This window comes from Nannobrachium achirus (assembly GCF_963921795.1).
Source record: "Nannobrachium achirus genome assembly, chromosome: 2".
NCBI classification, from domain to species: Eukaryota; Metazoa; Chordata; class Actinopteri; order Myctophiformes; family Myctophidae; genus Nannobrachium; species Nannobrachium achirus.
In genome coordinates this window covers 59,343,344-59,367,191 of record NC_137811.1, presented here as the reverse complement: position 1 = coordinate 59,367,191, position 23,848 = coordinate 59,343,344, and the positions used below count along the sequence as shown (strand labels likewise).

The window sequence follows — 23,848 nt, the reverse complement described above, 5'->3', positions numbered from 1 at the left end:
CTTCACATTCTTCCGTATGAAATGCATATGATTCCCATATGGTAGGTTATGTATCAATTAATTAATTATTTGGACGCACCTGATTCCAATAACTATCTGTATTGATGTGATTACTATGATGAATGAAAAGTACATTTTATTATGTCCCCCTGTAGCCAAGGTATGGCAGCTGCCATGCTTGCCATACCCAATTGACGCCTCTGCAGAGCGCATTCACTCACGTTGATACAGGCAGAAAAGACGGAACAAATGCTGGGCTCGCAGTTTGATAAAAGCTAATGAATAGGGCTGGGTTCGGTAACCGCCGTACCGCCGTATCGCGGTATACCGCGGCCTACCGCGGTGTCAGGGTCCTTACCGCGGTCATAAAAGACAAAAAATAGGCTATTTTTATTGAGAACGAGCGAGTTATAAAGCAGGGGAGAAGCGAGGACCGCATGCGCTCCATGCCGCTCTGCTCTGGGCCGCGTACCACAGGTTTGGAACAATTGGAAGCTTGGCCCGTCACATTGAGAGTCGGAGACACAGTGGACACTGGAGCAGTGCAGTAGCCTTGTAGCCTCAGCAGCGTTAAACTTTCTCCATAATCCACACGACACAACTCACACAAGTATGTTTATACATACCTTGTGGCCATTTCTGTTTTATTCATACGGGCGGAGCGCGAGGACTAAAACCGAAAATGAAACCAGCGCTAGACGTGAGTACTTTTACAGTCGCGCATGTGCCCGTCGTTGTTCGACTACAACCTTTTCTGTCATGTCTGGTAACTAAAACCTGCTTACTATGTTTATATCACCACTCAATCAATGCGATTTGAGAAGTGAGTTTACATAATCACAGACCGTACACAATCACTATAGTCGTCTCATCTGGTTTGTTCACAAACAGCGTGCAGTACATGTCTGAAGCCCCAGTAGCGTCAGTTCAGCAAAAGCTAAGGGCGCGCGTGCAAGACACCAGTCATGTTGCCATACCTTAGCAACAGGCACGATGAAAAGTACATTTTATTATTTCCCCCTGTAGCCTAGGTATGGCAGGTGCCATAGCTTGCCATACCCAATTGACGCCTCTGTAGCCTATGTCACTATAGTAACCCGACACTGCAAAGATCTACAAGCTCAGAACGTGTTGCAAACGCGACGCGTTGTGAGCTTGTAGATCTGCTACTTTCAAAAGCCAGACCCACTGTGCTGTACCCACGTACGAGCAGTCAGGCTTATAGGACTGTGGAGCGACGAATTTTGGGCAGTTGATAGGAATATTTTGTCTTATCGCCGAACCTTAATTAATAGATACGGGGGTGCAGTAATTACCGCAATACCGGCGGTAAATGGGAGGTCGGTAACCGCGATAACAAAATGTTGATACCGAGCCACCCCTACTAATGAATGCCGTTTTACCCACCTGTAGTCCTTCTATCCCTGTCAGTCACGGTTTATTTAGTGACGGCGCTCCTTCGCTTAAGCCTACATCAATCTAAAATCCATTTTGCCTGGTTTAAAATGTTAAGTCGAGTGTCTTAAATGAGGCAATGATGACACGTGATACAGCGCACTGGCCGGGCTGCCACATGTCTGTCTGTGTGTCAGACAGACAGACAGACAGACAGACAGACAGACAGACAGACAGACAGACAGACAGACAGGTAGACACTGTAGCAGGCTGGCTGCTCTGCCGAACGCATGGATGTGAATGCGTGGAGTGTAGAGATGGGGCGTTCGCGAACGAATCGGGATTCGGGGAATACATGTGAAATTAGATATAAACGTTACTTGTTTTATTTTCAAGGCATTAAATTCACTGGCCCAAACGGGCAAGTCCCTGGTGAGTTCTGGTGGCCCTGTCACTCTAAAAAGTACATCCGGGCCAGCGGGCTAGTTCTAATGTCGACTAATGTCGAGTAGCTTTCTGGGGTTTGCTTCCTCCACATATTCTGATGCAACTGATGATCGACTTGCTTTATTCCAAAGAGCAGTACATTTTGCAACGCTAGTTCTGTACACATTCTTGGTCTCTGCACTGGAATATTAGGCCTAACAAAAAAAAACTTTGGTTTCCGGTTGGCGACCGACCCTATTAAATACGTGCGACCCAGATGATTTTATTGGCATTTGGAGTGAAAATAAAAAATAAATAAAATTAAGTCAAAATCCGACCGAGTCGATCAAAAACATCTTACAAAAAATATATTTGGTGCGACCACATTCGCGAAGTTTAATCAAAGTTTTCTTTCGACTAAAATATCATGTGCGCAAATGTTTTGTTTTACTATTCATGCGTCATTGCGTCAGCTCCGTCTCTCTCTCCCCCCTCAGTCCATCCCTCCTCCCCAGTCCCTACACACACACGCAAACACGTGCCTGCTCCGTGCCTCCGTCGAAAACGGCTAATCTACAAGATCACATTATGATGAAGACACGACGCGCACACAGCTGCAACTTCTGCAACTATGTATAAATCAGTGGGTTCATTCGCGCAAAACCTAAATGTGAATACGTTTGCAGGATCAATCCTCTCTCCAAAGAGTGTCTGTCGCGACAGGGATAGCTTCGCTGTTTCTACATGTCATCTTTTTTTACACCCAACTCTAACCTTAAAGGTCCTACACCATGCATTTAAAAATAATTTATATAACACTGTTTGTGTCCCAAAAACGTTTTTGAAAAGGTTTGAGGCTAAATTACCACTCCTGAATACAGAGCCCCTGTCATTTCTGCCTGGCTTTCAGAGCATTTTCAGCTGCAGTACCACCTTGTCCTGAGTGGGAGGACTGCGCTATTGAGCCAGTTTTGGCCCCACACTCCTCCCCACCTCCTGCTCAGCAGGCCTGCCCACCCCTCCCCAACCCTTTCCCAGCTCCTCCTGCCTCCTTCTCAGGCCTGCCCACCCCTCCCCAACCCTCTCCCAGCTCCTCCTGCCTCCTTCTCAGGCCTTGTGACATCACAAATCTGACATTTCACAATCAGGACCGTTCTGAGACATGCTAACATAGATCTGCCCATAAACTGAGAAAGACACAATTGTCAGAAATAGGACTTTGTGAGGATAGAAGTTGCTGGTGGGACACCAAGAAAATACATAAAAATTGGAAAAGTGAGTCGGTTAAACCCTCCGGACGAAATGATCGGCATCGGAGCGAGCCAAGAGCCGCTCTGACGCACAACGTTGTTTTCAGATAATTCACGTTGCGACACAAGCATAAAGCATTCGAAGAGAATCACAGTTTGTAAAAAGAAAACACCAGAGCAATAAACACTTTCTAACTGTCTTGAAACAAATATCTTTGCTCCACTTTCATTCATCCACTAAAACTACATTCTCCCTTCCACTTCAGTCAAGTGAGTCAACCTGTGGGTCGAAACCCCCCCCAGAGGTCCCCAAATGATTAAAAAAAGAAAAGAAAAATACTAGCCAAATTGTAAAATAATACAAGAAAGATGCAAATGTTGGAAAATAGCTGATCTACAAGCTCACAACTCGGGCAAGTGCCTCTGAGACCTTAGTGTCACCCCTGAGAGAGACAAGTCGGCTTCTCAAGAAATTGGTAACTCAGGAAAACAGAATATATTAAAAAAAGAAGCATATCGATCATTGCCATAGGAAAAAAAAAAAAAAAAAAAAACTACCTACCCATCCTTCCCATGAGGAAATAAAATAAAATTCCTTGCTACCCATCATGCCCACAAAAAAATAAAAAATAAAAAATAAAATAAAATAAATTCCCTACCTACTCAGCCGTAAAATGACAGCCAACCGGAAACCAAAGTTTTATTTTGTTAGGCCTTAGTATTGGTCGACATCGCCCGTGGAAATCAGATTAATTGTATGCGAAGCACACCGGTAATGTGGCGGCAGGGTAAACAGAGCATCAGTCTCGTTGTCATCATTGGGGACGTCGAGGATATCTGTGACATCTGTATAAGTTACATCATCGGCATGGTTTTCGTCCCGTTCTTATTCTTATTCGTTCTTATTCTGAGTCCATTGTGACAGGCTGGTATACTCTAAACGCCTTGGCAAAGTTTGATGTGTTGTTAGTGCGGGCTGCTCTGCCGGTGCAAATTTTTTTTCGGCAGCCAATAGCGTTTCCCCCCCTTGCTAAATTCCGACTCCTCCCCCGAGCCTTGCGTCTTTGAAATTCCCCTCCACAGAATTCGGCCGACAACCCCTCCTCCCCACCAAAACATTAAACCAATCAGAATCAAGCGTCTTTTTCGCTGTCTGTACTTTACGTGTTGGACTCCGCGCGAGTTTTTTTACGGTGTGTTTGCTTTGGGCCACATATGATGTTTATTTTAGGTCGGATACTAAAGCGTGATTATGCTTTTAATGTTCGTTTTTGACGTGATGCTGCTGTGAGCTGTGGCTGCGAGCTTGGGCTTATAGGAGCTCACCTCAACGCGAATTCACCTTGTGAATGTGAAATGAAAGGTCCGATTGCGGGGAATATTTCGTTTATTGCACCAATCACACCATGGTGGGGTTTAGCAAGCTAAAATTTTGCTCCACGAGTTGAGATTCATCTAGAAACGCCTGGGATCCTATGCTTTTAGATATGACATAATGAGCCTGTCAGCAGGCTGTCCTCATCAGACCACGTTTTACTCTTCTCAAGTAATAGAATAGAATATAAATATTTCTACACAACAGGAGGCTATAGCCGAATAAAGGATAGCCTGCTGATTGTTGACACATAACAACAGCCATTGTTTAGCCTGCTATATTATGCTGCATTTGATTTCATACAGCACCAGTATTGATTGATTGGTTTGTATAGCTTACTTTATTTGCATATGAAAAGGTACACGGTACAGTGATACATGGTCAACTAAAAGGATAAACACCACAAGAAAGCTTTTGGACTTGTTTTTCCAACCCATACCCATACAACATTAAATGACAGACAAAAAAAAAAACAGTAGACCTACTGCAAACAATATCATCATAAGACAATCGGAAAACTAAATAAAAATACTAAATAAAAAATAAATGATAGGCTTACAGTAAAATGGGAGGGGGAAGCAGGCTATGTCAGAGATACTGTACAATTAATAGCGATCATCATCATAATGGTGGTGGTGGTGATTAAAGGGTGCATAACTTTTTTGTGTTCAAAATTCAAATGAGGTTTTAGGGACATATAATAAGGGACAACACAGTCAAATAAATGCTTATTAAATTCACCTGTATGGCATTTTAGCGGACATAAGTATTTATTACTAAATGGATATCTATGCATATTAGTTGCTATTCAGGACGTGTTAAATGACTGGCTGACTGTTTGATTACATTCCTGGTTTAACAATAGGTGTTTTGACCTTATGTAAAATTATGGGTAGGCTATCTGCACTAATGAGCAGTGAGTACACTAGGCCTATATCAAGCCACGCCATTGTTATTCAGACTCTATCCAAATAAGGGCATCTATGTCACTATGACATCAGTTTCAGGGAGCATATAGCAAAAAAGGTCCGGTGGTTCGAATCCCATACAATTTCCACCATGATCGGCCCATAGGTGGCGCTACAGCAACCAATTAAAAAAGCAAATTCATGGTTACTTACAAACTACTCATCCAATGTTGATCAAGTTTGATGTGTTGTTGCATCATGAGCTGAGGCACAACCTCTGAAAATGTGACCACAATCCACCTATAGGTGGCGCTACAGCAACAGATTCAATAATCAAACACAGGATTTTGAGGATGATTTTCATGAAAGGATAACCAGAACAATTTTCATGTAATTCTGTAATTGCAATTCTTATCACATTATTCCCGTGCAACAACAGTAGGCCTATAGATGCTTTCTTGTTTAGAACCTAACCTAGCTACATCATACTAGTGATAACCAAGGAACTGATTGGGTTGAATCCGGTCTATATAGCAGTGTTACAGTTGTACAAATACTGAATGTCAAGCACCACAACAGAGCCTTGGAAGCTCACCAGACCACACTGCAAGTTCTATTTGACTTGTGGATTGAAGCATTCTTCGAACAGCACCCAGTGCTACACCAGAAACTGACGTCTGCACTCGAAGATCTGAGAAAAGCGTGTGAAAATGGACTAGGTGTTTCTGAAGCCCATGGCACACTGTTCAACATGATATCTGATCTGCAGCTGATGGAAAACCTTGACCAATTTGACATTGAGAATGAGAAGTACCCGATGTACAAATGGGCACGTATATATATGAAGCAGGTCAACAATCTTCTCCAGTTCATACAAAGTACTCGTGATCAGAATTGGCTCTTGCACCTAGCCTCATTGGAGCAGATGTGCGTTTACTTCTTCGCCTACAATAGACACGACTATGCCCAAAACATACCCGACTACATCGCACACATGTATCACTTGGAACACAGCCATCCCTCAGTATGGCAAGATCTCAAGAGTGGCGATTTTGTCGTCAGTACCAACCCTGTTCCTTTCACATCCATTGGGCCTGATCACGCTCAAGAACACGTGAACAAGATTCATAAAGGAGAAGGTGCCATTTCTGGCTTAACCACTGATCCTCAGGGTCTGCTGAAATACTGTCTGAGTACCCCAGTTCTGGCAAGACTGGCTGGTGAAACTGAGCGCTTACTGAACATAGCTGATGCCAACCCAAAGAAGCATCACCAACACTCAATGACCAGAAGTAAGCGACAAGAGAGATCAGTGAAACAACTGAAGGATGTGCTAAGTGGCGCAAATCCCTTCTCTCCTCCAGGAAATGATGAATCTGAAATGAAGTTAATCAACTTTGTTTCCAACCAAATACTGCCAACAGCAGTACAGAACGATGTCTTGGACATTGAATTACGAGGGAGGAGAGCACGTGAAACTTTTGTGAATGAAAGGGTCAGAGGGCCAAGCGAGCCCAAGCGAGCTGTTACCGTACACTGTCTACAAACTGCGCAGCGAAATTTGGACGCCGCTCATTTCACGTTCCGTTTGGCAAGTCGGATGACTTTGGCATTGAACTTACCGAGGCGCGTGCGTGTGCGTTGTCCTCGCGAACATCGGCGTGGATGGCGGCCGCACATGAGATCTTTAGCGTGGAAGTTTAATCCAAACAGTAAATGAAGCCCAATGAAGCTAATGGTGGCTGCCTGGTAGCCTTTGGTTCCTGTTTACAGTGGAGAGTCGCATCTGAATGACGAAACGAGCCGCTGAGCTTGATGGGAAATGTAGTGTTTTTTATTCCCCAGCAGTATGCTGTGTGGACTGTATTCTATTCTGATACACATTATGAGGAGCTGATTGTCAGTATGAATTGGTTAATGCAATACAATACAGCAGAATGTTATCTCTGTATGAGCTTTTCTATGATGATTTTCCAATAAAAACGTTTTTCTTTATAAATAACCTAATATATAATATTTATATTCTTTTCCAAAAATGATATTTGAAAAATAGGGGTCGTCTTATAATCGGAGTCGTACTATATTCGGGCTAATACGGTATATTGCCATGGTGGCAAACCATGGCCAGAGTGGGGGGAAACAAATGGAAACTGTGACCATGAAGGACCGAACAAGACAAATCCGTACAGCAGGAAGAGCACAAGACAAGGGGTACAAAATAGAAGATTCCACACCGATCAAAGACTTCAAGGCTTTTCTGGGAACCAAGGAAACCAAGGTCAACCTCGTTCTCTACCTTGCACAAAAAGCTGTTGAGCTTTGCAAACTGCCAATCACAACACACACACACAAGGGTGTCATGTCCACGAACACAAACATGGTGAACATCACAAGTACACAAGAAGAGGCTGACACATTACTGGTTCTGTATTAGGCCTGTCAGAATGAAATTCGTTTTTCGACTATAATTCGAATATTAAAGAAATGGATGAAATTCGAATACATAAATTACTATTCGAATTTAGTAATTGCCATTTATTAATTTAATGTATGCCTATTTACACTCGCTAAAAGACGAACGAAGACGCGGTTACCGTCCTCCCATTTACCGACAGTATTGCGGTAATTACCGCACCCCCGTATCTATTAATTAAGGTTCGGCGATAAGCCAAAATAGTCCTATCATTTGCCCAAAATTCACCGCTCCACGGTCCTATAAGCCCGAGTTATACTTCCCCGTACAGTACAGCACAGCGGCTCTGGCTTTGAAAGTAGCAGATCTACAAACTTACAACGCGTCGCGTCCACAAAGCGTTCTGAGCTTGTAGATCTGTGCAGTGTCGGGTTTCTATAGCAACGCACTGTGGCTTCTCAGACACTACACGCTGTGTGTGAACAATCACACGATGAGACGGGTAGAATAGATTGTGTGATTCTGTAAACTCACGTCGCAATTCACATTGATTGAGTGGTGTGGTGTGGTGATATAAACAAGTAGGCAGGTTTAGTTACCAGACTTGACAGAAAAGGTTGTAAAAACAACGACGGAGAACGCGCGCTGCTGCAATTGCAGTCAAAAGTAGTAAGTGACAATCCCTAGCGTCTAACGAGCAGCCCAGCACTAGTTTCGTTTTCGGTTTGAGTCCTCGCGCTCCGCCCGTATGAATGAAAAAGAACATACTTGTCATGTGGATTATGGAGAAAGTTTAACGCTGCTGCTAGGCTACGAGGCTACAGAGCTTCCAAACATGTGGTATGCGGCCCAGAACAGAGCGGCATGGAGCGCTTGCGGTCCTCGCTTCTCCCCCGTTTTAAAACTTGCTCGTTCTCATTAAAAAATAGCCTATTTTTGTCTTTTTTGACCGTGGTAAGGACCCGACACCGCGGTAGGCCACGGTATACATTGAGTCAAAGTGCACTATAGTGCCTTCTACCATGGTAATAGCAAGCAATCTGTGCTAGCCTGTGCTCAATAAAACACAATGAGCGTTATTCATTTTGTTCCTTTGTTTTATTACACGCAAACCATGGCAGTGATCTGTTGAAACAATAGCTTTGGCGTTTGAATAGGGCGCCCTCTTGGGGGCAGAACACGCATAATCAACGGGATTGATGTTCTGTGGACTGTATAGACTGCATAATAAGCTAAAATAATTAAATAAACTATTCGACTATTTTCGAAAATGAACAATAATGAATGAATGAAATTCGAATGGGATTTTGGAGGCCAACTGACAGGCCTATTCTGTATGCAGTAGCAGTGAGTCGTTTAGGTAAAACACCACATATCTACTCATGTGACACTGATGTGTTGGTACTTGCCGTTCGAAGGGTACCAGACCTTCAACCAGAGAGCACAATCATCATGGGCACTGGAGATCAAAGACGGATGATAAAACTGAGAACCATCTACATGACCATTGGTCCTGAACGAGCAGCAGCATTGCCCGGATTTCACACGCTTACTGGTTGTGATACCGCTGGTCACTTCAGAGGAAAAGGAAAATCTACCTGCTTCAAATTGTTCATGAAGGCTGGTGATGATGTACTCCATGCACTTGCTGAGCTTGGTGTCGGCCCTTGTCCATCCTCAGAGGTGTTAGCTGGGTGTGAAAAGTTTATGTGTCAGCTCTTCAAACCTGGCTATGAATCAGCTGAAGTACTTCGGTGGCACATGTTTAAACAGCTCAAGGCCAATCAAGGTGTGGAAAAGATATGTCCAACGCAAGGGTCCATCGTAGAACATATCCTGCGAGCACATTGGCAAGCCAATGTATGGGCACAAGACATTGTAGCTCAGCCAAAGGTTTTAGATCCACTATCTTTGGGATGGAGGCAGCAAAAGGATGGAAGTTGTGTCCCTGTAGTCTCAAAGTTTCCACCTGCACCAGAGGCCGTCGTAGAACTAGTCAAGTGTGCATGTGTTGCCAGCAAATGCACCGGCCGCTGTTCTTGCAAAGTCAATAATCTTCCATGCACAGAGCTCTGCAAATGTGAAGCTGCAGAAGATTCATGTAAAAATCTTCCAAATGATGACGCTGAGAGTGATGATGATGATGCCTGTGATTGATTCTTTAAGTTGAGAATGGGTACTGTTGAGCGTTCCTTTTGGGTATTATTATTATTTTAGTTCTCTTATTATCAAGGATTCATGTTCCATTTTATCAAAGGTTCAAGACAAATAAACCCTTTGAATTGAAATTAAACACTTTCTGTTTCTGATTAAATAAGTTATTTGTTAAAAATCGTCTGGTTGCTTTTGCACCGTTGTGTATTTGCATATTGAATCTGTGGCTGTAGCGCCACCTACAGGTGGATTGTGGTCAAATGCTGGGCATGTGCCTCAGTCTATAGTGCAACAACCCAGCAAGTTTGATTGATTAAAATTGGACGGGTAGCTTGTAAGTAATTATGAATTTGCTTTTTGAATTGGTTGCTGTAGCGCCACCTATTGGCGAATCATTGCCAAAATGTTTTGGGGTCTTCTGGGGCACATCATACACTTGTGCACCAAATTTGGTGAAGATTGGTTTAGCAGATTTGGAGAAATTATGTAGACAGAGATACAGACAGACACAACATATTGGCACACACAGCATTATATTGCCATGGTGGCAAACCATGGCCAGAGTGGGGGGGAAAAAATGGAAACTGTTTTTTTTTGTATCCAACTGGGTCTATAGAACAGAAAAAACATGGTTTACAAGAATCTATATGAAAAATTCCCAAAAATACACAATGACATATACTAATAGCTGTAAATAGCTGTATGTTTCTTTCACTCTCTCTTTTCCTATTTTTCCTCTCTTTCTCTCCTTTTCTCTACCTTTCTCTCTCCTCTCAATCTTTCTTCCTCCCCCCCGTCTAGTTGGCACAGTGGCCCCCAGCTTGTGCGCACAGTGGCTACAACTTTGCCAACAAGTCCATATGATGAATGGATGTTATCTATTTCTGAGCCAATGACATCAAATGTGTGACTGCCTTTAATTCTTTTACATGCAATAGCTGCCTTGTGTCGCTCCAAAGTTATAGGGCTCATCCAGTGCACTGTAACTCCTAGGTAGCTCTTGTTGTTTGCCGTCCAGATGTCAGCTGTAGTGGAAACAAAGTCTACCTCGCCTAAAGTGGCCTTCAATTTAATTTCCATCCGCTTCAATTCCAAGACCTGTCATCTGCAGAAGTTCTCAGGTGATACCGTGGTGGTCAGCAAGATCTCGGGTGACAACATGGCTGAGCACGATGATGGTGTGGTGAGGGACTTTGTGCAGTGGAGCGAGGCTAACCATCTCAGGCTCAACGCTAGTAAGACCAAGGAGATGGTGGTGGACTTCCGTACTTCCAAGAGAGTCCCCCTGTGCCAAGCACCATTAACGGAGAGGTGGTTGAGCTTGTGGATAACTACAAATTCTTCGGAGTACACCTGAATAGTGGACTGGACTGGTCGGACAATGCGCAGGCGATTCACAGCAAGGGAAAAAGCAGGCTGTTCCTCCTGAGAAGACTGAGATCGTTTGGTGTGTGCAATAGGATGTTACAGATGTTCTACCAGTCTGTCATGGCAAGCGTCCTCTTTTTTTGGTATAACATGCTGGGGTGAAAACAACAGAGTAGGTGACACGTTTAACCTAAACAGACTGGTGAGGAAAGCAGGCTCTGTCGTTGGGTCCTCTCTGCAGGGGATGGATGAAGTAACCAGGGTGCGAACAGCGAGGAAGCTAGATTCCATCTTGGAGAACTCCTCTCACCCCCTCCATCTGGAGATCACCAGTTACTGGAGTAAGAGAGGAAACGACCGCTTTGCCTACCCAAGACAGAGATGTGAGAGACTAGGAAAATCTTTCGTACCGGCCGCCCTTAAAGGGATATAACACTTTCAAAACTTTTTTATCGTCTAATCAGGCTTTTATGAACAGCATGAACAGTTTTTAATTTACTTTCAATATTTAGATATTTGATGTAAATGTTACCAGGCCCTCCTCCTCCAGGCCCTTTCCCCACACACACACATTGTAACTTCAAACTTTATTTTAACCATGATAGATTCATTAAAAACACCCATTATTTTTCCTGGTGACTCACAATACCCTCCTAATACGTGAGCAGGCCGTGTTTTTTCAAAAACCTTTTTCATTTATTTTCAATAAAATATAATTGTATTTAATGTTTTCCATTTTCCAAAAGAATTATTAAAAATACATGAAAAACGTTATGGAAAAAACACGGCCTGCTCACGTATCAGGAGGGTAGTATGAGTCAGCAGAAAAAAATAATGTGTGTTTTGAATGAATCTATCATGGTTAAAATGGAGTTTGAAGTTACAATGAGTGTGTGTGGGGAGAGGCCCTGGGGCCTGGGCGTGCTGGAGGGCCTGGTAACATTTACATCAAATATCTAAATACTGAATCAAGTAAATTAAAAACTGTTCATGCTGTTCATAAAAGCCTGATTAGACGATAAAAAGGTTTTGAAAGTGTTATATCCCTTTAAGCTGTACAACAAGACACATAACGGACGATTGAAAAGGACTTCCTTCCTAACTTGGACTGACAGAACTGTTGCTGTATTGGCTTTGACCCCTAAGGACCTTCCAGGGAGAGTGCTCATGTGAGTCTTGCAGTGACACGCTTCCTAGTTTCTTCTTCCCTGAGCTGTTTTGTTTTTTCGCACCGATTTTTGATATTGCACTAGGTTGTTTTGGTAGTTTCTGAGTATTTTGCTTTGTTTAACAATGACAGTGAGATACTTGTTGCACTAACTAGCATTGACTGTTACGGTCTCTTTTTGTAAGACACTTCATGTATACTTATATATTATTCGCCCCCTCTATTGATGCACCTTCTCTTTATGGGTACTGTACTGCTCTTGTTTTTTGTTTCTTTCTCTTATCTATCTTTTTTCTTACTTCTCTGTAACTTTGTAAATAACTGTATACTGCTGTGCTACTACAACTGGACAACTGAATTTCCCCCTTGGGATAATAAAGGTATCCATCCATCCATCCATCCATCCAAGAAGAAAATGATTTTCTCTGTGGCAGGCTGACATCGGGTTTCACAGGTATTTTGTCAATGATGTTTCGAAATGAGGGCTTGTCCACTGTGGATAAGGGTAACATTTCCTCTACAACATACCCAGCCACCAGCTTCTTCAGCTCGTCTTGATTTAATCTAGGAATATCTCTTCTGAAATCCAGTTTCTGCTGTTTTGGGTCGGAGGGGCCATCCTTGTTAGCGGCAGGGGTAGCAGCTTCAGTGACTGCCAGCTTAACATTGGCGTGCATTTTTTCCAGGTGCTTCAACAAGTTAGATGTCGTATTTTTTGCTGTGGAAAGTGTTTTATTGCCCACGCAAAGTGTACAACAGACAATAATGTTCTTGGCATCTTTGACGCTCACAAACTCACTTCCAGCCGTGAAAAGTAAACACTTCTTCATCATGTTCCGCCATCCTTTCTGTTGTGTCGAACTGGTCACCAGTCGCACAAGCTATACGTCATAACTCTGCCCAGGCTGCTGCAGATCTGTGTGTGTGTGTGTGTGTGTCTTTCTCCCTCTGGGCTGAACAGAGTGGCGGCACTGCGGTATGGCTCTGTTTAGCTTTGGAAGGAGCAGAGCTGGTTTTGGGGATGTGTCGATGTGAGAATTCAGAAGTGTGGTTGGTGTGAATTGAAAATGTAATATATTTCCTTTTTAAATGGCAGAACTCCCAAACTTTGTCACAGGGTGGGGAAGAGTGTCAGCTAGGGGGGGTACTTTCTGTTAACTACTTTTCTCGTCAACCTACGTCTGTGGCCTAATTGCCTAATCAATGATTCTCGTCAATCTACTTCTGTGGCATGGAAAGAGTTAAGTTTCTCTTCAGTAACTCCTTTTTCACTTGGGCACTAACCCTTTTTACATTTCAGTAACTTATCAGTCACATCAGGATAAAACGATAGGGTCATACCATTAAAAGTCATGGGACCATTCTCCATTGACTGCTTTCTGGAGAGGCGTAGAATTTTGTCTCTGTCTTGGCATTTGAGAAAGCGAATGAGCATCATTCTCGGGCGCTGTCTTGATTTTGGAGCAGGTCGTGGACCACCTGTCCGGTGTAAGCGTTCAATTATCAGTGGTTCAGTAAAATGTTCCTTACCCAAAACAGTCGTAATCAGATCAGTAATGAAATGGTCGGTCTTGGGTTCACTTCCCTCAACCAAGCCCGTCATGTGAATGCTGTTACGACGGCTATAATTTTCAAGCTGGTTGATCTTACCAAGTAAAACAACATTTTCTTCACGACGCACTTTGTTAACATCAGCGTCCACCGAGCCGAGCTTGTCTTCAGTTGCGCAGATGCACTCCTCCGCCTCAGTAATGCGTGTGCTCACCCCATCTATTGAATTCCTCAGTTCAGCAATGGAGTGATTGATTTCGTCAGTTGTAGAGTCCAACCACTCCAGCTTGTCAGAAAGTGTCCTATTACCCCTTCTGATCTCTTGAAGTATGCGTGAATCTGCTCCATTCTCGTGCTAGCAACATTAGCAGATAAACTGCCTGGTGTAGCCGTCACCACTGGTGGAATACTTTCTTCCATTTCGTCGTTATGTCGTTGTTTATTTCTGGACAAAGCGGATCTCGTTAGCAGAACTGCCTTCAGATAGATGAACCACCACTTTGTTTGCATGTAATGATTCAATAAGTGTGATAAAACAGGATACGTTTGTGGAGCTCCAGGACCTGCGTCTGCCTAGCTCTGCTGCATCATGTGACGTTTGGTCAGTTTGATGTGACTTGCGTATAACTTTGGGGTGGATGTGGTTACTGCTTTCAGACAGACAGATGTCCTGAAATCCGATTTGGATTGGATTTGAAACCACCTCTGGATGTGTTTTTTCTAAATCGGATTTCATGTGTCCTACATGTGGCCTTTCTGCATTTAGACATTTAAAACAAATCAGATTCCACTTTTGATGTGACAAAGATCTGATTGAGGCTAGATTTGGGTGGCAGTGTAAATCAGTCCATAGAGACGCATGTAATCTGTTAAACTCAGAGGTTGTTTTTTGGGGATGAAAATCAAGTTGTAGTTGTTTCTTTATCTAACCAGAATAAGAATGAGAATTTGTTTGTGGTTTTGAAAAAAAGCCCGGAAGAGCGAATATGTGAATTGCTATCTTTACTTCAGTCCCATCGTTCCCATTGTTTTGCTGGAGGTTGCTGCGACCGGCGACTAGAGATGTGACGTTCGCGAACAAATCGAATCTTTTGAACGGCTCTTTGAAGTGAACGATGGGGTCCGGTTCGCGGATTAGGGAGCCGTTCATTTGGTTCATTTGGGGGGAGGGGGGGTTTAACCTATGGGTTTAACAAAGCTCCTCCTTGCTACTCAACTGAGCACTGACTTCTTATGAGAGAGAGAGAGAGAGAGAGAGAGAGAGAGAGAACAAGGGGAGGAGCGATTTCATGGTTGCCTGCTTGGTTTATTTAGTGTTGCATGAATAACAAGTCAAGGTAGCTTAATTCACACGCACATGTTTTATAAGAAGGGTAAATACAAAATTGTGATCTCAACTGTCAGCAGAGGAATGTGGTTCCACCTTGTGTATTCATGTTTCAACGAATGCTTCTTAAAAATATGTAAATATACAATGAGCCAAATGAGCCGAACGAGCCAGTCTTTTGAACGGTTCTTTTAAGTGAGCCAGATCCATGGCTCTGGCTCACTTCAAAGAGCATAAATTGCATCTCTACCGGCGACCCCCTGCACCCCTGTCTAATAGACAGGGGTTTGTCCACTGTCTAACTGGGGTGTCAGTGGGGTATTTTTTCACCGGTAGCGTTCTAGTTAAAAGGAGCTTTCTTAGGATCAGAAAACATATGTTTACATTGCCAAAGCGAGTGACAAATAATAAACAATAATAACAGTTGAAAATGGGTATTGTAGTTGGATTTGTTGTTTCTATATGGTTTGTATGTGCTGAATCCTTTTCAGCCGTATACCGAATGATACAAGTCACTGTGGTGTCTCTCTTTTCCTAAATGCCCTCGGCCCTGTGGCTCCCCTCCTCCGTCCTCAGAACCAGGGTTGCCAACATTCAGAATTCAGGAGATTATTTGGGGGTAGTTTGAGGCGGGCGTGTAACTCCACAAATGGGGGTCTGGAGGTCCTCCCCCGAAATGTTTTAGATTAGATGTATTCAGGATTATGGCAGGAGATTGGGTCAAAATTCAGGAGATTCCTGAGGAATTCAGGAGTGTTGGCAAGTCTGCCCCAGCACACATGTGAAACCTTTTTTGCCTTGATGAAAGCAAGGCAGCGACATATGGTACTTTCTTCCTTGACAATGAGAGGCATTATTACTGAGATTTATATTGCTAAAGCAAAATAAAAGGGAATCTTTTGGAAATATAACTGAACTGAATCAAACCATTTGCATGATTGCCAATTAGCCTAGTTAGTATTAATCATTTATTTTTAAATGCATTACACAATAAATATTCAACGGAAGCTTGACTTAAGGTCTTGAAGTGATTTTCTTTGGTTAAAATAATGTATTATATCAACCTTTTAACAAGAAACATTTTGTTTTAACCAAAAAACTCACTTATCCTACCTTGAAACAAATATATAAATGTCGCGAATCAAATTGCAATCACAATATTAGTCAGAAAAATCGCAATTAAATATTTTCCCAAAGTCGTACAGCCCTAACTTAGACTCAAAGAAACTGATACAAGCACTGAATGTGTTGTTTTTTTCCATAGCTCTTGAACCTGAACCTCAACCTCAATCGTCCCACGGTGACAGCGTCCAATTCAGCTACAGTCAAGCGATGCCAAGACCTGGAGGGAAGAGACAAAACAGGGGTCCCGAAGTAGCACTCAACATAGAGTTGAGACCTTCTGGCAGCAATGTCAATGTCTTGACAGCAACAGACGTGCCTATGTCTTTGGACGAAATCAAGGCACTTGCGGGAGATTTGGCGTCCAGCATCATCTTACAGGTGGGTGTACTTAGCAACAAGAACCCCAAAAGGGGTGCACGTCTTTAAAGGTAAAAACGGTTTAGTGCTGAATGTATACTATATCGTATGACTGTCACTCGGCAAAAATAGCCAAACTACAAGTGCACAACAGTCATCATAACACTTTCCTAAATGCTATCCTGAGTTAACTTTATTAAGTGTCCATCATAGTGTTGCTACCGTTTGTAGTGGGGAAATTCAGTTATCGATATAAAGTAACATTCATTTTGATTTGTCTAATATTCCCACCAAGGGCAATATTGCGGGTACAGGCGTACCCGCCAACCTCTCCCAGCAAGAAGAGGCCCCCGGCAACATCTTACAGGTGGGTGTACTTAGCAACAAGAACCCCAAAAGGGGTGCACGACTTTAAAGGTAAAAACGGTTTAGTGCTGAATGTATACTATATCGTATGACTGTCACTCGGCAAAAATAGCCAAACTACAAGTGCACAACAGTCATCATAACACTTTCCTAAATGCTATCCTGAGTTAACTTTATTAAGTGTCCATCATAGTGTTGCTACCGTTTGTAGTGGGGAAATTCAGTTATCGATATAAAGTAACATTCATTTTGATTTGTCTAATATTCCCACCAAGGGCAATATTGCGGGTACAGGCGTACCCGCCAACCTCTCCCAGCAAGAAGAGGCCCCCGGCAACATCTTACAGGTGGGTGTACTTAGCAACAAGAACCCCAAAAGGGGTGCACGACTTTAAAGGTAAAAACGGTTTAGTGCTGAATGTATACTATATCGTATGACTGTCACTCGGCAAAAATAGCCAAACTACAAGTGCACAACAGTCATCATAACACTTTCCTAAATGCTATCCTGAGTTAACTTTATTAAGTGTCCATCATAGTGTTGCTACCGTTTGTAGTGGGGAAATTCAGTTATCGATATAAAGTAACATTCATTTTGATTTGTCTAATATTCCCACCAAGGACTTAATACGCATCCCCCAGCAAGGAGAGAGACCCAAACTGATTGCCGGGCAGCCGATCCCCGTCAACTTCTTTAAGGTGGGTGTACTTGGCAACAAGAACCCCAAAAGGGGTGCACATTTTTAAAGGTAAAAACGGTTTAGTGCTGAATGTATACTATATCGTATGACTGTCACTCGGCAAAAATAGCCAAACTACAAGTGCACAACAGTCATCATAACACTTTATTAAGTGTCCATCATAGTGTTGCTACCGTTTGTAGTGGGGAAATTCAGTTATCGATATAAAGTAACATTCATTTTGTTATGTGTTGCAGTTCTTTCTTTCAGTTCTGTTCTTTTGTTTTGAATTGAAAAGTATTGGTGCTGGCACCATTGTTGAAAGTACCTGTTTAGCACTGGTGTAGGATAGGGCTGTCACGATTATGACATTTTACATGACGATTAATTGTCACTCAAATAATTGCGATTAACAATTTAATTGGGTATTTGTAGTTGACAATTACATTCCTGTTTGGCTTTTAGGCTTTGAAGTTGCACAGATATCGCAGATATGACGCGTAACCTAAATATACGTACAAAGAAATTACTGACAACCTTATACATGAAAAAGAACATTGATAGTGGACATAGCCGATCTACAAGCTCACAACGCTTTGCGATGCGACGCGTTGTGAGCTTGTGGATCTGCTATTTCCACTATTTTTTTTGAAAAATAATCGCGATTGTGTCAAATAATAATTACGATTATGTAATAATTGTGACAGCCCTAGTGTAGGATAAAACCCAAACGATACCCGGCAGTTTCTGGCAATACAAGTGACATTATTTCATTTTTGTGTGCCCAAGCTGAGAACCCAGGATCCGAAGGCAACCTAAGGCAGGACCAAACTTCATCCAAACGACTTCCAATCTATTCGTCCAGGTAAATACCATGTATTAGGAGGCACAGGCTTTTGAATTTGAAGGATCAACTTTCTGAGGCTTTGAGAGAGGACCAGAGAATATCCATGAGACCTGTCAAGACAGTGACACGAAGGAGTAAAGGCTATTATCATAGTCTGAGGTGAAGAGCTATCACCTCAACTTCTTTAGGTGATAAGCTATCACCTAAAGATGCTGTGCGTTTGTGAGTTTTTCACCTCTGGAGGGAAACTGGTCCATTAAACTCTGGGACCAACAGACATTTTATTGACCATGCCCAACCACATTACCACACACAAATGAATTCGCAAAAAACGACGCCCAAAAACCCCATTGACTTAGAATAGGGGACATTTCTGCAAGTAATAACTGCCGCACGATTTACACCAACCCTGCAATATATACATCAAAATATGCTGCTCGGCCGGGAATGGTGTGCTATTACTTTTCTTTCCGATCCGCGTTACCATGGCGACGTAATTTGTAAAAAACTACGTACAAAAAAACCCATTGACTTAGAATGGGGTTTACGCCACCCCCGCAATATATACATCAAATTGTGCGGCTCGGCCGGGAATGGTGTGCTATTACTAGTATATTAGTATAATAGTATAAGATGCAAGCCAACACTACTGGAGCTGCTGCCTCTCGTGTTTCGTTCACTCACCACATGCACTGTCTAACTCAGATTTTTCATGTTGCGGTGAAGGAAGGTGTGTAGGCCTATGTGAAAATCCACAGAGAGGGGCGAGCAGTCAATTAAATGAATAAAAAAATATTTTTTCAAAATATCGATATCGGTGCTCTAGCACTCTCCAACATCGGATATCGGTATCGGTCGGAAAAAATGGTATCGGTCGGGCTCTAGCCAGAATGCGTTTTTCAGGGGGATCGACCCTCTCAAAACAAAACACAGGCAACTTGGTGGATGGTCTCACAGTCCAAACCGCTGCACAAGGTTGCACATTTAGCGAGCTGCAGGCACACTTGTCAAAATTGACTCTGTCAATTCTTTTATGTTCATGTCAAGGTTTGTCCATGTGTGTTCAAATACAATGTCCATGTATTTGCCAGATAATCGCTGGGTTTACTTATTTATATACACTAGCCCTTACCCGTTCAAAGATATGAGCTCCGAAATGATGTGCAGTGTGTGGGTTATGGGATGTGGGATAGAGTTCTCAACGGGCCTGAAAATTAAGGCCCGGCCCTAACTGGGCCCGAGTGGGCCGACCCGAAGCCCAGCCCGACCCTAACAATAATCATCATTTTCGGCCCGAAAGCCCGAGAGAGAGAAAAAAAAAAAAAAAAAAGAAAGAAAAGAAAAAGAAATGTTGCCAGTAGGCAGCACCACACCAGTGTCTCAAATTACAACAGTGAGAGAATGGACACATAATAGTTGGCGAAATGGCAACTTCACGTGTTAAATTGTTCATGAAACATGCAAGGTTCTGCACAAAATGGGCTAACGTTATCTCAATCATACAGCTCTCATCCTCTCTCTCCCTCGCACTGTCGCTGCCTGCGTGATTTATGTTTCGTCCTTTCAACGGTGACGCATCAAACACAGGCTGCCGCTCGACAGATCTATAAACCCAAAACGTGTTCATCTGGCTTGCATTCTGGGCTTGCAGATCTGTTATGTTTGGTGCGCGACACGACCTGGGCTGGCCACCATGCTTAAACATACACAACTCATGTAACAAGCGGCACGCTGCGGCTGTAAACCGTTAATATAAATTAATGCACACAGCAGCAAAGGACACTTGATTAACCAGAAAGCATAATGGAATTATTAATATCTTACCAGACGAGACGATCATCTCTTTAAGGTAAGGATGTCAACGTATGGTGCTTTTAGGTTGATCATGTTGTTGATGTTGTTGTAATACAATCCTCTTAAGTCCTTGTCAATATATCCAGGTTGGTTCCGCTTTGAATGTACTTTTCTTGGATTTATAAGTTATTACAAACTTGTGAAACTGCCTGCTGCCTTTTAATTTAACATGCAGCTCCAAACTTTCATCGTAGCCGCGGTGACTCGCTGCCTGTGGCAGAATTTCCGTATATCCAAAGGTTTCGATTGTGACGTCATCACAACAACCAGACTGCTCTATGAGACTGATAGACTATACTTCCGTATGCGTCACCGATTATCCTTGGTCCATTGGTTAGGAACTTAGGCAGGCTTCAATGCTGCGCTGCAGATATACAGACAGCAGATATGCGCCTTTTCTCTGTTGTTTTTTGTTTGAGTGACGGAACCCGGAGCCCGGCCCGGCCCGACTAATTATTATAATTTTTTCACAGTTATGTCAGGTCTGTTCATATGCTAATGGTGATGCGATTTCAGATCAATTGCTCCAGCCACTGAGGAGAAAAGCTGTTTCAGGCAGACAGACACTCACTCAGACATCTCGAAAATTATATGTTTGATAATAATACATGTTTCCCTTAAAAACCTGCACTATCAACACATTTCACACATATTTAAATTCTTTGCTAAATAGTTGGCGAGCACACTTTAGATATTGTCATTATTTATTGTGGGCTCACCTGTAAGGTGAGCACACTTTAGATATTGTCATTAAGTGTGCCTGCCATGCCATGTAATGGCAAAACACCTATTGTAATCCGCCATACTTAATAAAAATAAATAAAAAACTAGAAAAGAAAATTTCTTAATTTTAAGTGTGCCTGCAGCTAGCCAAGTGTGTGCAACCTTCTGTAGCGGTTGGTGTTAGCATTAGCGTTAGATATTTGGTGTTAGCATTAGCGTTAGATTAGCCTTAGATTTTTCAACAGCATTTTTTGCATTAGCTTTAACATTATCGTCTCTAAACAACAAACGGTTCATGAGATATAGAGGCACTTCTTGTTTGGTGAAGGGCATTTCCTGTTTGGCAAAGGAAACACCATTTAAGGTTAAGGACTCTTAATCAAGTCATATGACAACACCCACACGTCTGTACGACAAACGGTTCATGAGATACAGGGTCACTTCCTGTTTGGCGAGGGGCACTTCCTGTTTGGCCAATTAGGCCCCAATTAAGATTAAGGACTCTCAATCAAGTCATATGGCACCATCCACGCGTCTCTACGACAAACGGTTCATGAGATGTAGAGGCACTTCCTGTTTGGCGAAGGGAACTCCCTGTTACAGAGGGGGCGGGGCTTAATCAATTACAGCTCATCCCTATTGGCCGGAAAAAGACGAAAGTTGTGTGTGCATTTTAAAGTTTAAATGACGTTGCTAGGCAAAAGTATGGCAGAGTTATGTGGCGCCAAAGTTTCTGTTTTTTTTTTTTTTTTCGAGTCCCCCATTCAAAGTCAATGGGGGTTTTTGCGCGTAGTTTTTTTTACAAATTACGTTGCCATGGTAACGCGGATCGGAAAGAAAAGTAATAGCACACCATTCCCGGCCGAGCTGCACGTTTTGATGTAGATATTGCTGCGGTGGCGTAAATAGTGCGGCAGTTATTACGTGCCGAAATCTTTCCCATTCTAAATCAATGGGGTTTTTGGGCGTAGTTTTTTGCGAATTACGTCGCAATGGTAACGCGGATCGGAAAGAAAAGTAATAGCACCATTCCCGGCCGAGCCGCACGTTTTGATGTATATATTGTGGCGGTGGCGTAAATTGTGCGGCAGTTATTACGTGCCGAAATTTGTGGGATCATTAACTACCCTAATTAAGTATGGCGGATTACAATAAGTGTTTTGCCATTGCATGGCAGGCACACTTAAAAAATGATCCCAGGAAGCCTTCGAAAGTGCGATCTTTGTACAGGTATAGCTCATGCTCTGTTATACGTACAGTGTTGTAGTGCTAGATTTGGAAGTGTGGGCACGCACTGACGGACGCGCGTGCACGCACATTCGTGCACGCGCGCCAATGCGCGTGCACGCGCGCCAATGTGCACGCGCATCGCGTGACGTTTTAAAACGGTTCTGCACGCGGCAAAAATAGACAGATAGATATACCTTTATTATCCCAAGGGGGAAAATCAGTTGCCCAGAGGCAGCACAGCAGTATAAGGTTATTTACAAAGTAAGAAAAAGATAAATAAAAAAGGTAAAAGAAAAACAAGAACAGAGTACAGTAAAGAGCAATAAGGTACATCAAGAGAGGGAATGCCATGCTGAAATACTACTTTTGAGATATTCAAGTTCTAAATAAATGTTTAACCTGCAAATGACCTGACGGATCTCTCACATTAATTAAAAAAGTCTTATTTACATGCAGAGTTAAGCTCTGGCGTTTAAGTGAAATGTAGCCTGAAATTTATGAAACGCTTTAGTGGCTTTATCACATTTTAGTAAAAAAAAAAAAAAGTATTTTCAGTCCCTGTCTAAAGCTGTACTTTCCGAGATGACTGGCTCTCAGTGAGATTGGGACACATTTGATGACCAGACCATCAGCTAAACCATGCAAAATAGCTGCACAACTGATATTTCCAATTCATTAATCCATTCTCAAATATTCTATTACCATCTGCTGTGTCAATCATGCTCATTTCAGCACGGCAGGCGAGCCTATTTCAACCAATTGCTGGGTCAGAACGACCTGTAATATAATATCAATATTTCCTAAAGACTTTTCACAAGAGATATTTCACAATTCACATGGTTAATGCACGGCGGCATAACAGAACCGTTTTAGGCTTAATATAATAGTTAATATAGGCATTATGTCTTCCCTAACCAGCCCTCCAATAAGAATAAGACATGTTTATTTACTCACGTGTAGCACCACGTTGCCGTTGTACAGACAGTGCTGGTATAATACTTGGGTAGATAATCCATTAAGGTAACAAAAATTCACAACAAACAAACAAACTGCTGCAGGCTATGAACCGCTTAACGTTTGAAGAAGTAAACACAGACACGTAGTTGGTTCTTGGTTGGTTGGTTGGTTGGACAGTGAGTCTTATCCCATAGCCCGAAGGGGCAGTCAGCTTGCTGCTTGGTTGGTTGTTGCCTTGTTGGTTGTCATGGCAATATTACAACCAATCGGTGGACGATCTGCTCTGTACTTGCCTGGCTTCTGCACTCTGTCTGCGGTACTGTAGGTACTTGATGACAGACCAGCAGCCAGCCTGCCGGCACGCGCATCACTTG

The 23,848-nt window shown here is 42.7% G+C and overlaps 1 protein-coding gene across 1 annotated transcript in view; it reads left to right on the top strand.

Moving 5' to 3' along the window:
• Nucleotides 1-23,848, top strand: part of LOC308280444 (uncharacterized protein) — a 51,594-nt gene that overhangs the window by 17,161 nt on the left and 10,585 nt on the right. Inside the window, exons 2-6 of the mRNA XM_080720711.1 lie at nt 16,600-16,838; nt 17,113-17,184; nt 17,459-17,530; nt 17,805-17,882; nt 18,653-18,728. Coding sequence (XP_080576837.1) covers nt 16,600-16,838; nt 17,113-17,184; nt 17,459-17,530; nt 17,805-17,882; nt 18,653-18,682 — 491 coding nt within the window. The 3' untranslated portion in view covers nt 18,683-18,728. The remainder of the gene's footprint in view (nt 1-16,599; nt 16,839-17,112; nt 17,185-17,458; nt 17,531-17,804; nt 17,883-18,652; nt 18,729-23,848) is intronic.